This window comes from Vidua macroura, chromosome 28, assembly GCF_024509145.1.
Source record: "Vidua macroura isolate BioBank_ID:100142 chromosome 28, ASM2450914v1, whole genome shotgun sequence".
NCBI lineage: Eukaryota > Metazoa > Chordata > Aves > Passeriformes > Viduidae > Vidua > Vidua macroura.
In genome coordinates, this window is record NC_071598.1 from 3,974,652 (window position 1) to 3,991,431 (window position 16,780).

At 62.6% G+C, this 16,780-nt stretch overlaps 3 protein-coding genes across 4 annotated transcripts; all 3 read right to left on the minus strand.

The window, feature by feature from the left end:
* Window positions 1-75: 75 nt before the first annotated feature.
* On the minus strand, window positions 76-3,657 carry SFTPB (surfactant protein B). Its single transcript, XM_054000478.1, has 8 exons — window positions 3,568-3,657; window positions 2,755-2,912; window positions 2,339-2,407; window positions 1,699-1,815; window positions 1,459-1,557; window positions 696-1,094; window positions 234-344; window positions 76-151 (listed from the first exon to the last, which is right to left on the minus strand). Exons 1-8 carry the CDS (start codon window positions 3,614-3,616, stop codon window positions 116-118), a joined length of 1,038 nt encoding a protein of 345 aa, XP_053856453.1. The 5' UTR covers window positions 3,617-3,657; the 3' UTR covers window positions 76-115.
* A 1,132-nt stretch (window positions 3,658-4,789) lies between these two features.
* Window positions 4,790-12,705, minus strand: MXD1 (MAX dimerization protein 1). Its single transcript, XM_054000479.1, has 7 exons — window positions 12,690-12,705; window positions 12,357-12,536; window positions 12,171-12,267; window positions 9,454-9,483; window positions 8,314-8,428; window positions 7,709-7,868; window positions 4,790-7,624 (listed from the first exon to the last, which is right to left on the minus strand). The coding sequence occupies exons 1-7, from the start codon at window positions 12,703-12,705 to the stop codon at window positions 7,437-7,439; spliced, it is 786 nt and encodes a 261-aa protein (XP_053856454.1). The 3' UTR covers window positions 4,790-7,436.
* Window positions 12,706-13,517: 812 nt separating this feature from the next.
* Window positions 13,518-16,226, minus strand: SNRNP27 (small nuclear ribonucleoprotein U4/U6.U5 subunit 27). 2 transcript variants are annotated; one of them, XM_054000543.1, is made up of 6 exons: window positions 15,742-16,226; window positions 15,056-15,176; window positions 14,656-14,768; window positions 14,448-14,527; window positions 14,301-14,365; window positions 13,518-13,833 (listed from the first exon to the last, which is right to left on the minus strand). In XM_054000543.1, the coding sequence occupies exons 1-6, from the start codon at window positions 15,776-15,778 to the stop codon at window positions 13,779-13,781; spliced, it is 471 nt and encodes a 156-aa protein (XP_053856518.1). In that variant the 5' UTR covers window positions 15,779-16,226; the 3' UTR covers window positions 13,518-13,778. The 2 variants fall into 2 exon arrangements, with proteins under 2 accessions (XP_053856518.1, XP_053856519.1); XM_054000544.1 differs by having other exon boundaries at window positions 14,656-14,765; window positions 15,742-16,209.
* Between the last annotated feature and the right edge of the window lie 554 nt (window positions 16,227-16,780).

Consider the following 16,780-nt stretch of genomic DNA (forward strand, 5'->3'; position numbering starts at 1 on the left):
TCCCTGTGATGCCTCCCAGCACCCCTGAGCCCCCATCAGGCCCCGAAACCCCAAAACGCTGAGGCAGAGCTGCATGCAAGCTTTATTGGGGAAAGCGGGGGGTCCTGGTGTCCCCCTACAGCCAGACGTGCTCCTGGCAGTGCTGCAGGGCCTGCAAGGGGCCCAGGGGTCAGTTGGGGGTGCAGGGGGTGGGAGCCCCCCGCATCCCCCATGTCCCCTGTGTCCCCACTCACCTGGCAGCGTCGGGCGGCCTCCGGGCCCGAGCACCAGAAGATGGGGCCCAGGGCACAGGGGCCCAGGGGCAGGGACAGGGACAGCGCAGGGACACCATCACCTTTGGGCTCCTGGGGGGTGGGACACAGGCGTGAGGGGACCCCCCGAGGTGGGGGGCACCCCCAGGACCCCCCCAAATCCCCTCCCTAGGGCTGTGCCTTGTGGACTCTGGCACTGTCCTCTGGAGGGAGGGTGGCACCTGACTGTGTTCCCAGGGGTGACTGGACTGTGACAGCCCAGGGCGTGTCCCCAAGGACTGTGACACCCAGGGTGTGTCCCTTCGGGGCTGCACCAGCATTTGTGTCCCTGGCCTGGCTCCGGGGGACCTCAACACTCAGGGATGTGTCCTCAGGGCTGTGACACTCCTGGATGTGTCCCCTCAGTGTCCTGTGACTGTGGGGTGCCTGTCACCTCCTGGGGACCATCCCCCCGGCCGTCCTTTTTGTGTCCCCCTCGTGTCCTCCCTCACCTCCTCCCTGACACACTCTGCCAGCCGGACCACGATGGCCTCCAGCACCCAGGGCGGCGGGCAGCGTCCCCACGCGCTCGTTGTCCCCGTTGTCCCCACTGCGGCAGGCGAGGAACAGGCGGCAGAGCAGGCGGGGGCCCAGGCGGCCCAGCAGCCCCTCGAGCGCCAGGGCCGCGTAGCGCTCAGCCAGGCACTGACAAGCCCCGGCCACCGGCAGCGGCAGTGCCCGGCACAGCCCGGCCACCGCCGTGGCCACCGAGCCCACAGGGACAGCGGCCTCGGCCCGCGCCACCAGCGAGCGGCACAGCCAGCACAGTGGCAGCGGCAGCGCCTTTGGGGACAGCCCGGAGCCCTGCGGGAGAGGGGACACTGCAGCGGTGCTGGGGACACTGCAGCTGGTGCTGGGGACACTGCAGTGGTGATGGGGACACTGCAGCGGGTGAGGGGACACTGCAGCTGGTGCTGGGGACACTGCAGTGGTGATGGGGACACTGCAGCTGGTGCTGGGGACACTGCAGTGGTGATGGGGACACTGCAGCGGGTGAGGGGACACTGCAGCTGGTGCTGGGGACACTGCAGCTGGTATTGGGGACATTGCAGCTGGTATTGGGGACACTGCACCCAGTACTGGTGACACTGCGTGGCTGTGCCCCCCCAGCACCGTGGCCCCCACAGGGCCACCACCACCCACCCCTGCAGTCCCCGTGTCCCCGTACCTGCAGGTGGCTGCTGGGCACCTCAAGGACGGGCATGGCCAGCGTGGCCCCGGGTTCTCCAGGACACAGCTTCAGCTTAGCACAGACCTCCTGGGGCTTCTGTGGGGCAGCACAGGGCGACCCACATGTCTCCAAGACCCCGGGTGGCCCTGGATGCCCTGCTGTGCCCACTGCCCCCCGCATGTCCCTGGGAGCCACAGTGTCCCCAACGCCCCTCGTGTGTGCCCCACTGCCACTCACAAGGTGCTGGATGTCCAGGAGGAGGTGATGGACAAGCCACTGAGCCAGGTTCTTGCACAGGGTCTCCACAAAAGGGAGATGGGGGCACACAAGCCCCACCACCTTATCTAGCACCACCTGCACCAGGGCACCAACAGTGACAGTAACAGCCACCGTGACACCCACAGTGACACCCACCATGACACACACAGGGACACCCACAGGGACACCCACCATGACACCCACAGGGACACCCACAGGGACACCCACTGTGACAGCCACCACTGCTGTACTCACCACCACCACACCCCAGCCACACCCGTCACTGCTGGTGCCCACGGGTGGTGCCTGTGGCATGGCACCTGTGGCCATGGCACACACAATGGCATCCATCCTGTCACCTCACTGCCATGGCACCCGCTGACACCTGCCACCAGCTCACCCACCATCCCAGCACCCGCAGTGACACGCACACCATGGTGGCATCTGTGACTGTGGCACCCTGAGTGGCAGCCACCACGTCATCAGCCACAGTGGCATTCCCAGTGGCACCTCCCTGCGTGGCACTTGCTGGCACCCACCATGACACCCAGTGGCACCTGTGCCCATGGCCCCCATGGTGACACCCCCAGTGGCACCTGTCCCCCACCCCCAGTGGCACCTCCAAGGCCGATTGGTTGGAGATTTGGCGGAGGAAGTCCATGACCATCTGGCACATGGCACAGGTGTCCTGCAGGAGAGGACAGTGGGGACATGGGGACACAGGGACACGGGGACAGAGGGGACAGAGGGAAGTGGGACATGGCAGCAGAGGAGGACAGGGACATGGGGAGCATGAGGACATGGGGATGTGGCACAGGGATATTGGGAGGTGGGACACGGGAATATGGGGGAATGGGGATGTGGAGGAGTGGGGACATAGGGACAGAGGGGGATGCGTGTGGACATGTTGGGGTGGGACTGTGGTGGGAGTACTGGGACCCCTGTGGGGTTCTGGGGGCACACAGGGGGCACAGGGGCAGAGGGGAGGGTGGAGGGACATTAGAGGAGTGATGGGGACACAGGGGGGTCTCTCACCATGTCGGGGGGTCCCTGGGTGAGGTGGGGGCAGCGCCCCAGGGCCCCACAGCGCAGCGCCGTCACCCAGTCCTGGCACCAGGCAGAGGGGGGCACCCCACAGCCCCCCCCCGGCGCCCCCAAACCTGTGGCCACTGTCAGCACCTGGCCAGGGGGACCTGGCAACCCAGGACCCCCCCAGTACACCCCCCCTCAAGTCACCCCGCCCCAGCACCAGCCCTCTTGGGGGGACCCCCTCAGTGAACCCTTCCACTCCAATGCCCCATCCCGGGGGGCCCTGGTGCTGTAACCCCACCTCTACCCACACAGCACCCCCAAACCCCACTCCTGCCCTCATGGGGGACCCGGCTGGAAGGGACCCCCCTCAGTGACACCCCCATACCCCATCCCATACCCCAAGAGGGGTCCCAGGGCTCCAGACCCCCACCCAAGGGCCCCCTTCCCCCGTTGCCAGGCGTCTGTGCCCCCGTCACTTCAGCACAGGGTCCTTGAGGGGGGCACCCGGCTCTGGGGGTGCCCACCTCTGGGGGCACCCGGCTTTGGGGGCACCCAAAAGGGGGCACCCAGCTCTGGGGGCACCCAGCTCTGGGGTGCCCAGCTTTGGGGGCACCCAGCTTTGGGGGCACCCGGCTCTGGGGGTGCCCACCTCTGGGGGCACCCGGCTTTGGGGGCACCCAAAAGGGGGCACCCAGCTCTGGGGGCACCCAGCTCTGGGGTGCCCGGCTTTGGGGGCACCCGGCTTTGGGGGTGCCCAGCCCTGCAGGCACACCCAGCTCCGGGGCTGCCCCAGGTGTGGGGGCGCACGGGCTCTACCTGGGGTGGTCCCGAGCAGGGCGAGGAGCAGCGGCAGTGCCAGGGCCATGGCAAGGGACAGGGCCGAGGACGGGGACGGTGCTGGCAGGGCCGAGCCCGCGGCCTCTTAAAGCCCCGTAGGCGGGATGTGGTCACTGGGACCGTGCCAGCTCACGGGGACAGGTGTGTCACACCCACGGGGACACTGTGGGGCCTGCCACCCCCGCCCTGCCACTCTGCTGCTGGCCCCACGCCCGTGTCCCCACAGCCACGTCCTGACTGGGGTCCCCATTCAAGGGCCCCCTGTCCCCAGCAGGGATCCCTTGTAATGTCCCCATGTCCCCACTGAGTCCCCACTGCTGTACCTGTGTTCCCACTGGGGTCCCCATGTCCCACTACACTCCTCCCTGTCTCCCATCTCCCCACATCCCCTCAGCCCCCCATGTCCCCCCCACATCACCATCTCCCTTCCCTCTGCCGTGTCCCCACACCCCCACGTTCCCATGTCCCCTTTGTGCCACCACAGTCCCACACCCCACTATTGCCCCCATGTTCCTCCTGTCACCCTCCAATCCCCCCAGCCCCTTCTGCTCCCCTGTTCCTTCATGTCCTCCTGTGTCCCCCCAAAATCCCCAATGTCCCCATGGCTCCCAACCCTCATGTCCTCCCTTGTTCCTGTGTCCCCCATGTCTTCCATGTCCCTCATGTCCCGTGTCTCCCATGTCCCTCATGTTGCCCATGTTGCCCATGTCCCTCAAGTCCCTCGTGTCCCTCAAGTCCCCCATATCCCCCATGTCCCTCAAGACCCCCGTGTTCCTTGTGTCCCCTCCCTGACCTCCCACTCACGTTCCACATCCCCCCACCCCCATGTCCCCCACAGTCCCCAAAGTCCCTAATCCCCCCATGTCCTGCCCTTCCCCCAGCCTTGTGCCACCCCCTGACTGTGCCTCCTGTCCCCTCCCCGCTCCCCTTCCCGGCAGGTCCCTCCCCGGTCTCCACTGTGACCCCACTTGTCACTCGAGAGCCCTCAGGGCAGGTGTGGCCCCAAGGGTGGGGCACCTGCTCCAGGTGTGGCACTGGGCTGGGTCCCAGGTGGCCCCGTGCCCCTCTGTCACCCTTTGTACCCCCCCCCGTGCCACCCTCTCACCCTGGGCTGTCCTGTCCTTGTCCCCCCCATGCGACCCCCGTCCTTCTGCCACCCCCATCCTCACCGTCCCCTCCCCTCCCGCAGCAATTTCGGCTCTTTCATAATGAAATAATTTATTTCCTAACAATCAAACAAGACAGAAATATCCATGGACACAGCAAAGATCTCCTAAAACACGGAATTCCTAAAAAAAAAAAAAAATTAAAACAAAAAACCCAAACAAACAAACAAACAAAAAAGCACCATTCTATTGGCTTGACACGGGGGTTCAGCCCTGCAGTGGGATATTTGGATATTTACAGCAGGAACGGCTGGAAATGGATCGGTGTCCGCTCCCAGCTGCCCAACGGAGCCAGGCTGGGCTGGATCCACTGTTTGGGAAGCAAAAAGAACAGAAAAAATGACAGAAAAAGCACAAATAAGAGGTGTCCCAAAGAATAATAAAGGAAAGCTTGAGTGGAGATGGGGTGGCTCCGCTAGAAAAATGAAGGCTGAAACGAACATTTTGGTGCTTCCCGGGAGCTGGCGGTTTGGGATCTGCCTTCCCTAAGCAAAAAGAAAGGAAAAACAGCCCAAAAATGGGAGTTTTTGATTCCCACCTGTCCGTGCCCCTATCCGACTCCCCCCTCTCCCTGGATTTTTTTTTTTGTCACAACCTATAAAAAAGTCCTTCCTGCAGCTTATTTCATAGGAATGCTGGTGGATCAGTGAATTCCTGGAAAAGGCTGGCACCACCACAGGGGACCCGGGGATTCCGGGTTAGTGCAGCGTTTTGGGGTTCCCGGAGCACAGCCCGACAGTGCAAAGGGCTGGGAAGGGTCAGGCTGGGACAGGAGGGGGAAAAAGGGGGAAAAAAAAAGGCATTGGGAACTCAGAAAGGCACAAACCGGCTAAAACCCCTCATTTGTGCTGAGGCCAAACCTTCAGAATGTCCAAAACCAACCAAAAATCAATGTTTTGTACCTCTGGAAGGGCCTTCCCAACGCTGGGAATCACCTGCCCAGAGGGTTCCACTGGGATTCCCCAGGTGGAGGCAAAAGCCACCTGAGCCGTGGCCCCCATGGGCTGGTATTCCTCTTTCTCTCTGTGTTTTCCATCTTTTTGCCTTTTTTTTCCCTCTTTTTGACCGTGCAGGGGGTTGAGCTCAGGTGCCCACGGTCTGTGACAATGCCAGAGGGTGGAAAATTCCAGCAGCTTCAAAGGAAAATTCTTTGTGGTTTGGGTTTTTTTTTTTTTCTTCTTATGAGCCAGCACATGATAAAAAAAGAGCCAGAACCTGGGGGATTTGGGCAAGTTGTGGGGCCTGTGGGTGGCTTCCCACTTCCCCATGTGAGCCAGGAATGGGATTGGGGTGTTAAAAAGGGAAGGTGGAAAATAAGAAAGGGGGAAAGGGGAAGAGAAAAGGAAGAAAGAAGGAAAGGAAAAGAAGGAGGAGAAGGAGAAAAGAAAAACAAGAAAAGGAAAGGGGGGAAATGAGAAAAGGGGAAAGGGAAACAGAAAAGGAGAAAAGAAGGAAAGGAAAAGAAGGAGGAGAAGGAGAAAAGAGAAACAAGAAAAGGAAAGCGGAAAAGGGAAAAAATAGGGGAAAGAAAAAAGGAAGGGAAAGGGGAAAGGACAAAGGAAAAGAAAAAGCACTGGAGTCTCCTGCTCCTCATCCCCTTGCACTCCATGGAGTTTCTCGATGCCTTTCAGCACCTGCATTTCCTGAAAGGGACCTGCAGAGGGGCAGGGTTTTATCCCAGCGCCGGGAAGAGCCCCGGGAGGGCTCCGTGCTGATTCCTCAGCCGGCTCCATGGGCTGGAAAAGCCCTTGGACCGGCTCGAGGGAAAAAGGAAGGTGCTGGAAGCAGAGCTCTCTACACGTTAACATTTCCCAGAGCATCTCCAAAAGCGGGAAGTGGTGGGAATGCTCCCTGCAGTGCACTGGGAAACGAATCCACACCACGGCTGTGAACCCCCCCTGCCCGCCGGGCTTCCCTCCCTGTGGTGGCTTCTGGAACCTTCCAGGAGCCTGGAACAATGCCGGGTGGATGGGCACGGCCCGGGGGGTGCTGCGGGGTTATTGCTGAGCAGAGGCATCATCTTTGTGCTGAAGGGGTGGAGAGAGGCCCTGGGCTCCCTCCGAGGTAGAAGAAACGGTCCCCGAGACTAGAAGCGTGGGAAGGGAATTCCAGGAGTCTGGAACGCCGTGCCACATTCCAGGAGGTGGGACATTGGCCAAGCCAGGGAGTGGGGATGGTTCTGAGCCTGTTCCCCAGCCAGGAATGCTCCGGGGGGGCTGGGATGGGGTCCCTGAATATTTAGAGTCGGGGGAAGGGAGCCCCGACTGAGGCTGATCCCCGTGCCCGAAACGCTCCGTGCTCCCAGCTCCGCCATGGATGGAAACTCCACAAAGCACCGGCTCTCTCTTCGGAGCTGCTCCCAACAAACTCAGCTCTCCGGCTCCTGAGGATTGGGAACGTGACGTGGCCACCCAAAGGTGGAGAAGATTGGGAATACCGGGCAGTGACAGCCTGGGGAAGAAGCCAGGGGAGGCTCCTGAGGTTGCTGTTATTGCCGGGATATTCCCGGGCGCTTCGGGCACGGCTGAAGGCAGGGCCGGGCATGGGAGGCTGGGCTGGTGCGAACGGAGCCCCGGGAGCAGCCGGGCCGGCGAGACGCGCGGGCGGTTCCGTGCAGGGGATGCCGGCGGGGTCGGTGTGCTGGCTAACGGGATCCGGTGCCGTGGCGGGGGGAAGCGCTCCCTAAATGCCGACGGGAAGCTTCCGGCTGCTCGCCAGCTTGGCCCTGGTCCCGCCAGAGCTGGAATAGCCCTCGTCGCTGCCCAGGCTCTGGAGGCTGCTGCGCTCGTCCGAGTCGCTGGGGCTGCTGCTGCTCCAGTCCAGGTCGGCCGGGAGGTCGTCCGTGCTCTCCACATCCACATCCATCTCTTCTGCCGGGGGAACGGGAACAGGAGCGGTTGGGGCTCCAGCACGGCCAGGCCTCCCGCCGGCCGTGCCCCAGTGCGGGCTCTCACCTTGGTCCGAGTCGGAGCGCTCGGAGGAGAGGCTGGAGCCGATGCTGTCTATCCTGACCCGCTCCATTCCCAGCTTTTCCAGCTGCCGCTGGAGGTGCCGCTGCTCCCGCTGCAGCTGCTCGATCTGGTGCAGGGCCCGGCGCTCCTGGTCCTCCAGCTTCTGTGGGGGACAGGGCACCCTAAGCCCAGCATTCCGTCAGAACCACCCGGCATTCCCAGCACCCTGAGCCCGGCATTCCCTCGGAGCCACCTGGAATTCCCACCCAACCCACTCCGGCGCAGCCACCGCCGGCTCCTGAGGGGGCTCCCATCTTCAGCACGTTTGGGATGTGGAGCTGTAGGGATTCCAACCCTCCCAGTCATCCCAGCCCAATGCTGTCTCCCAGTTATCCCTGCCTGGTGCCAGTGCTCTCCCAGTCATCCCAGCCCAATTCAGAGCTCCCCCAGTTACCCCAGCCCCATTGCAGCGCTCCCCCATTATCCCATCACAATCCCAGTGCTCTCCCACTTATCCCAGCCCAACCCAGCACTCTCTAGCCCATGCCCTGTACTGGGATGCAGCTCTCAGCTCCCAGCCCGGTGCTGGACCCCGATGTAGGGCTCACCTGGATGTGGAGCCTGGCCCTGGTGAGGAGGCTGAGCGTGGTGTGCCGCCCAGCTGCCGCGCCCAGCGGCACCAGCCCCTTCAGCCTCTCCAGGCACAGCCGGAGCTGGGCACGCCTGCAACGGGAGCACACAGCTGGCTCAGCTTCCTGAAAGGCATTTCCACCCCACTGCTGGGGAAAAACGGGGTGCTGGGAGCTAAACCTGACCAGGAGCCTCCCCAGCCTCCACAGGCTTCCAGAAACTGGGAGAGAACTGCAGCCAGGCAAAAGGATGCCTTGGGAAAAGCTCCTGGATAAACCCTGCTGGCACCCCGGGCTGCTGGGGCAATCCCAGGCAAGGAGATGCCAATGACCTCGGGATTCTGGGTGAGAATATCCACTTTTGGTCATTGTCTTCCATCTCACGAGTGCTGGGTGGCTCCTGCTGACAGCTGAAGCTGCCCAGGCTAATACCCAGCTGCAAATCCCTTGGGAGTGCTTCCTTTCCCTATTTTTAGTGGGAACAGGGTGGTTTTGGATACAAAAATCCCAGATCCCTGCAGGGGCACTGGCTGTGCTCCAGGAATCCTCCCTCTTCCTGTAACATCTGGGTTTTCTCTGCTTTAACAGGTTAATGCAGGAGGGAGGCTCCAGCTCCTCGAGGAAATCCCTTTTTCTGCTGAAAAAAGCAGGGGTTCTCCCAGCACATCCCAGTTTCCCTGGGTCCAATTCCCAATCCCAACATGTAGGTCAGATCCTTGGGAAGGGGTTGTAACACCCATCCCTGAACCACCCCATCCCAGGCAGCTACAAAGGGATTTTGCAATGACCTGCTGGTCTTGTTTGGGATACGCTGGGAGTCAACAGGGATTTCCTCACCCAAAGGGCCTCGGGATGACAACACAGGCAAAAAAAGTGGGATTTACCCGGGATAAATAATCCCAAACTGGCTCAAAGATGAGCCTGTGAAAAGATAATTTTCCTGAATAAGCAGAGCTGTGGAGATGGATGCCATTCCCAACAACCAGGGACGGGGAATGCTTTAATCCTTGGTGTCCTTTATCCCATTCCTTCCCTGTCAAGCCATTTCAGGATGCCAGAACACCCCTGGAGAAGCAGTAATTCCCCCCAGCCCGGCTCCTGACAACCGCTGGCACTCACCTGTTCTTTTCCATCTCATTGTGTGTCGACCTGGAAAAGAAGGAAGAAGTTATTAATTCTTCTGGCTGATTAGGGATTAACAGTTGGGATTAACATGTGGGAATTAGCAAAGGCTCCCTGGAAAAGCTGTAGAGCCGGGGGGCTTCCAGGGATGGTGAGTGGCGGGATGCAGACGGGTAAGTGGCAATAAAAGGGTCAGGAAAACTGTGAAGTGGGATTTTAAACCAGACACCCAAGTTATAGAGCTGGGATTGGGATCAGCAGCTCATCCCTGTCCCTCAACCCAGGAACATAAATTGGAAAAAGCCTTCCCTGTGTCCAACAGCACAGAGCAGCTCTGGAGGAGACCCCAAACACATTAAACCCACAACAAATCCCCCTGAAGCTCCCAACTTCCACGGAGCTGGGAAAAGGTGGAGAACACAAGCTAGGACTGATTTTCCCTCCACTGAAATCCAGGAGGAAGCCACAGGAGGTCACATTCCCAGGAGTAGTGCTCAGGGAAGAGCTGCTCCCCTGTCCACTGTCTCCCTAAACCTTCCGAAGCTCCACTCCAATTTGGTAAAAAATGCTGTTAATGTGCCTGAAAACTTAAATGTGGGAATAACCCAGAGGCTGTTTGGATGAGGATGTCTACTGGGATGGCCCCACGGGATCTGGGAGTGCTGGAAAAACCAGGGATGTCACCAAAGGGAAAACCAAAGATGTCACCACCACAGCAGTGGGAGATGCTCTCCAAGGTCTCCTCCCCTTTTCCAGCAGCCTTTCCTGATGGATCACCCTGCTCCAGTGGCTCTGCTGGCACTTTGGCCACATCTCCCACGTCCCCAGAAATGTCCTATCCCAGCAGAGACACTTCCCACTCCATGGGATTATCCTGACCCACTGGAAGGGCTCAGCTCCTGGACAGTGTCTCCATTCAGTTTCTCCCTGGATAAATCTGCACGTTTCACACCCAGCCCTTTACCAAGGGGCTGCAGCTTTACGAGCTTTTCCCTTGATTCCAAATTATCCAAACACCTGCTGAGCACAGGTACAGACAGGGGTGAAGCTCCCATCACCTCCACAATCCTTAATTACAAATCAATCATATTTTCTGCCTGGATCCTTCCTGGAAGGGTTGTTTTCCCTTCTGGACTTGCATTTGCCATCACCAATATTTAGAGGAAAAAAAAAAAAAAAAAAGAATTGATGGATTTAAATTCTGGATAAAATAAACAGTGGCAGAGGGGATGGCAGCTTCACCCCGGGGCAGGTGGAGCTCCCACACCTGTGCCTCCCACATTCTCTCCCGAGCGATCTCATGCCCACAGAGTCACTGGTTTGGATTCCCACCAGCCTGAACCTCAGCTGATCACCAGCTTTCCCTCCGGAATGTGCTTTTTATTCCTGAAAACCGCAACAGACCGGCCCGAAGCAAACCAAATATTCCCAGAAGGAAACCCGGAGCGTGTCCGAGCAGGACAAAGCCCCGGATTCCCCTGGAGACCGTTTGATTCTGCCCCGCGAGGGGCTCCCGAGCTCCGAAAGGGCCGGGCAGGAGCCGCCCCAGCCCCGGGGCACACGGGGATCACAAACCCAGGCGGGTCCATCCCGGCAGCTGCCAAAGGTCGGCGGCGGTGGCGTCGTGCAGACGGGAGCGCTCCCGAGCAGGAAAAGGGCGACAGATGTGCTGCCACCAGCACCTGGCTCCTCCCTGGCGCCCGGGGACGTGTCGCGATGGACCTGCCGCCCCTCAGAGCGTCCCCCGGGCTGGGGACACGTCCTGCAGGCAGCCCTCGCCAGGAGCAGCTGAGGATCCCATGGCTGGAGGGCGGCTGGAGGGATGGAATCAAGGCTCGGGGTGTGGGGTTTGCTCCTGGAATTCGGTCTGGGTGCTGGGAGCCGACTCCAGCTCGGAGGAAAGGTGGTGAAGGATTTAAAACCAGCGCGGAGCAAGAGGGGGGAACGACCACGGAGGGACAGGGGAGGCTCTGGGTGGGTAACTCAGGAGGTGACAGGAGGGTCCCCTCCAGCCCTGCCAGGGCTGTGACAGCAGGACCTCTCCGAGCCGGTCACCCAGGGACAGAAAGGTCCCACCCACGGTGTCACACCCGCTGACAGGTGGACTTTGGTGACAGCAGAGCCCCACCCAGCCCTGTCACACACCCGGTGACAGCAGGACCTCCCTGAGCCGGGTCACCGGATGACAACAGTGCCCCCCAGCCTGTCACACCACCAGGGACAGGAGGGGCTCCCTGTCCCCCAAACACCTCGGACAGGAGGGGGCCCCCGGCCTTGTGACACCCCCAGGGACGGCGGGGGGGCCCTACCGGGGACCGGGGAGTCAGCCCAGCCCGGCCCCAGGCCCGGTGACAGATGGGGACAGGAGCCCCGGGGCCTGTCACACCCCTGGGGACAGAGGGACCTCGGCAGAGACCGAGCAGCGTCATGACAGGAGGGTCCCCCCGGCCCTGCCGCACACCCGGTGACAGCGGGGCCCCATCAGAGCCCGGGGACCGGGGCGGTGACCCCGGCCCGGCCGGAGGCCCAGGAACAGCGGCCCCACCGGGCACACGGACACGGGAGCCCCCCGGGCCTGTCACCCACCCCCGCCCGCTGACAGCGGGGGGCTCAGCCGGCCGGGCCGCGCGGCGCCGGAGCTGCCCCGGCCAGGCCCCACAACGGCCGGGCCCCTTCGGGCCGGTCCCCCCTGCCCCGCCCGATGCTGCCGTCACCTGCCGCCGCCGCCGCTCCTCCGGGCCTTGGCGCGGCGCCGCGGGGCCTCGCCGTCCTTCCCGCCGGGCCACAGCGAGGCGTAACCGTGCTCGGCTTCTGCGGGAGACACAACGGCGGGCGCGGGTCACCGCGGGGCCCGGCCGGGGGCACCGGCGGCAGCAGGGGGGGGGGCGCGCGGGGGGTACCTCGCTCCCGCCGCTCCAGGAACTCGGCGGCCTCCAGCAGCATCTGGATGCCGAGGCGGGGGGGGGGCGGCCATGGCGGGGCCGGGACGGGCCGCGACCGGCGCCGGGGGGGAGCGGCGGCCTCTGCCCGCCCCGAGCGCCGCTCCGCCAGACCCCGCGCGCGCCACGCCCCCGCCGCCGCTCATTGGTCGAGGCTGAGGCAGGCCCCGCCCATCCACGCCGCTGATTGGAGGGAGAGGGGCGGCCACGCCCAGCGCCTCCACGAGCGGCGGAGAGGGAGCGTGGCCGCGCCTGAGGACACGCCCCCCTCTCGCTGCTATTGGACAGGAGCACCACGCCCTCCTGCCATTGGCCCGCCCCCCCCGCCGCCCCGCCCACAAAGCCGGCCACGCCCCGCTGGCCGCACGCTCTGCCCTGACTCACTTCCTGCCGCTCAGCCAATGGCGAGGCCAGACGGGGGAGGGGGCGGGGCCTCGGCTACGTCGGGCAACGTAAGGACGGACAGGGATCCCCGGGATGGGGACGGGGACAGGGACCGGAACCCCCCCGGACAGCGACCCCCGGAACGGGGACAGGGACCGGGACTCTGGACAGGGACCCCTGGACAGGGACCCCCCGGGATGGGGACAGGGAACCCAGGGACATCTGGACAGGGAACAGGAACCGCCCCGGACAGGGACCCCCGGGATGGGGACGGGGACAGGGACCACTGGACAGGGAACCGGAATCCCCCCCCAGACAGGGACCCCCGGGATCAGGATGGGGACAGGGACCGGGATGGGGACAGGGAACCCAGGGAACAGGAACCCTCCCCGGACAGTGACCCCCGAACAGGGAACCCCGGGATGGGGATGGGGACAGGGACCAGGACCCCTGGACAGGGAACCCAGAGAAGAGAAACCCCCCCAGACAGGGACCCCCGGGATGGGGACAGAGCCCCGGGATGGGGACAGGGACAAAGACCCCCGAACAGAGACCCCCAGGATGGGGACAGACCCCCTGGGACAGGGAACCCCCCCAGACAGGGACCCCGGGATGGGGACAGACACCCCCACAGAGCTGCGACCCCAGGGCTCACACGGGATTGAGCTGATCTGTATCAACCCCAAGGATTTCTGGGAGGGGGAATGGAGGCCCTGCTTTACCTCTGAATGATAAAAATTAAAGGAAAAAAATACATCCGGGGTTTTATTAACAGGGAAACAAACCAAAACCAGGGAGAACACAGCAAAATCCCAGCCAGAAACTGACCTCTGTTGTAAAAAAAAATAATAACAAACATCTGGGAAACGAAAACTCGTGGTGGCTCTGGCTGTGGGATTTGTTGGGAATAACCCAAATTCTGCTGGAATCCAGTATGGGAGCCACCCAGGAGAGTGCAGGGAAACGAAATCCTTCCATGGTGGGAGCTGTGTGCCAGTGTCAGGCGATGAAATCCAGGGGCCTGTTGAATCCTCCTTTTCTGTTCATGTACTGCCTGGGTGAGGATGGAGCCAGAGTCAGCCCCAGGGAAATCGGGACAAAAACACCTGGGGGAGGCTGGGAACAGGGCTCAGCGGCTCCAATTCCCCATGGATTTGACCAAAAGAAGGGCAGGAAGGCTCCCAGCGAGGAGCTGCTCCAGAGGAGCCCAGGTTCCCATCAGAAAGGGAGCAGAATTGACAATCTGGGTGTTTTTTGGGAATAAACCAGGTGAACAGTTCGCTTCTCGCTGCTCTGATCCTGTCCAGGCCTCACTGGGCACATCCCACCTGCCCCTCACTCCTCAGCCTCCTGATTTCCCCATTCCCAGGGGGGTCTGGAGAACTCTCACCTCTGCTTTTGAGTCTAAACCTCACAAAATTGCTGTTTTCCCCAGGCCTGGAAGGCGGATCACGGTGAGACAGTGGCCACAGCCACCTCACAAAGCAAACCCCTCTTTCTACCCCAAAGCAGGGTACACACCTGTACTTCCTCTTCTGGGACACGTTGATGGCGTAGGCATTGGCAGCGCCATCCACCTTCTTTCCCTGGGGAGAAATGTCCCAAAATACCATGGATTATCCCCAAATAGGGCAGCTGACACTGCAGAGCCCCCGGAGCGGCGCTCACCTTGGTGGTATCGAAGGAGGCAAAACCCATCATCTTCATCATCTCGATCTCCTCCTCTGTCTTGCCCTGCAAATCCTCCTCTGAGGGAAGAAAATCGTGGATTGAGCAAGCACGGATGTTGGCATTCCCAAAAATCCGGGTGTCCCTGGGCTGGTCCTGGCCCCACAGGGCACCTGGGGGTGCTCCAGGAGGAAAATCCCCCCCTCACCTGTGATCTGCCGCTCCTTCTTGGAGTCCTTGAGCTCCTTCTTCTCCTCATCCCGGCGCTCCTTGGGCCGCACTGGCGACGAGGAGCTGGAGCGGTGCCGGCGTGGGGACCTGCTGGGGCACACCAGCTGGGGCTGCAATTCCCACCTGGAATCCCCACCTGGAGCTCCTGCTGTCCCCACATCACCCAGGGTGCCCTCACCTAGCTGTCCCCACCCCACGCTGGCATCCCTGCCATCACCTGGTGTCCCTGCCCTCACCGGGATCATCCCTGACATCACCTGGATGTCTCCCCTCACCTGGATCATTCCTGACATCGCCTGGATGTCTCCCCTCACCTGGATCATCCCTGCCCTCACCTGGACAGTCCCCACCCTCACCTTAACAGTCCCTGCCCTCACCTGGATCGCCTCCGGTGTGGGGAGCGGGACCGGCTCCTCCTCCTGTCCCTGTCCCGGGACCGCGATCGCTCCCGCCGCCGCCTCTCCCTGTCCCGGGATGTGGAACGCGAGCGCCGGCGCTCTGCCCGGGGAAGGGTCAGCTGCTGCTCCCCTGCCCGCTTCCCGAAGGAAATCCCACAGAAAATCCCAGCGCAGAGCCCGGGACAGCCCTTCCCACCCTCCGGGACAGTTCTGGGCTCACGGACCCCTCTGAGCACCCCCAGGAGGGAAGGAGCAGCAGGAAAAATCTCCAGCTGGAGCGGGGGAATCATCCAGGGGGAAATCACCGGGGGGGATCAGCCAGGAGGGGGTGGTGGTCCTCAAAAACCTGAGCAAGACGGAGAGGGGTGGCAGGAGGAGAGGAAGAGGAGGAGAAGAAAATAAGGATGGGGAGGGGGAGAAGGAGGAAAAGGAGAAGAGGAACAGGAGAAGCGGAGGAGAAGGATGAGGAGGAAGAAGAGGAGGATGAGGGACGCAGTCTCTGCTCTCCCCCACAGCGAGGAACCGGGGCCTCCCCTCCCTGGAGGGTCTCAGTCCCCCCTACCCCTGTCCCTTCTACCCGGATCTCCCGTGCCCCGTCCCCCGGCTTCTCCCTGACCTCCGCCGCCGTTCCCGTCCCTCCCTGGGTCCCCCCGGTGCCCCCTCACCCCGCCGCGGCGGTGACCGGGAGCGGCTGCGGCCCATGGCCGCCCCTCAGCCCCGCGCTGCTGCTCCCACGGCGCCGCCGGCCCGAGCGGGGCCGGGCCTGAGGAGACCGGGCCTGAGGGGACCCGGCCTGAGGGATCGGTCAGCACCGCATCGGGACGCACCGGCCCGGTCCCGCCGCTCGCCCTGAGAGCCCGCCCAGCCCGGAGCGCGAGGGGAGGGCCGGGAGGAAGAGGAGGGCAGGAAGGGGAGGGGAGGAAGGCGGGGCCGTCACCGTCACCCGCCGCAGGCCGCTGCTCGCTCTCGGCGCGCCCGGAGTGCTGTGGCCGGCCCGGCCCGGCCCTTCTCGGCCCCGTTTTTTTCCCGTTCCCGGGCCGGTCCTTCCCTTCCCGGCCCTGTCCGGCGGGTGGAGCCGCATCCTCCGTTCGGGTCCCCGCGTTCAAGCAGGCGGGCGCGGCTCGGTGCCGGCCCGGCCCAGCCCGGAGCCCGAACGTGCCTGGGTTCGGTAGTGGGGGGGTTCAGGAGGGGCTTCTCTGAGAAGCTGCTGGAACCTTCCCGGTGTCCGGCACACCCAGTGCCAGCGGCTCCGGGACATTTCTGTGAGGGCACTGAATGGGGGAGTCCCGTTCCTGACCCATGGCACCATGCCATCCTCACCCTGAGCCCTGTCCCATTCCCACCTCCACACCTGTCCCATCGTTCCTTTCCCATTCCCAGGCCCATCCCATTCCAATCCCAATCCCCATTCCATTCCCATTCCCACCTCCATCCCCATTTCCATCCCATTCCCACCTCCATCTGCATCCAACATCCCCATTCCCATTCCATACCCATCCCCACCTCCATCCCCATTCGAATCCCAATCCCCATTCCCATTCCAATCTCCATTCCATCCCCATCCCTCGCCCCTCAGCCTCCAAGCGCTGCCGGGTGCCAAACACGGGGTTTATTTACACCAGCGTTCCACGCGCTCCCGGCCGCGATTGTCACACGCGGGGACACGTGCCACACCCCGGCCTCCTCCAGTGACATTCCGGGGGC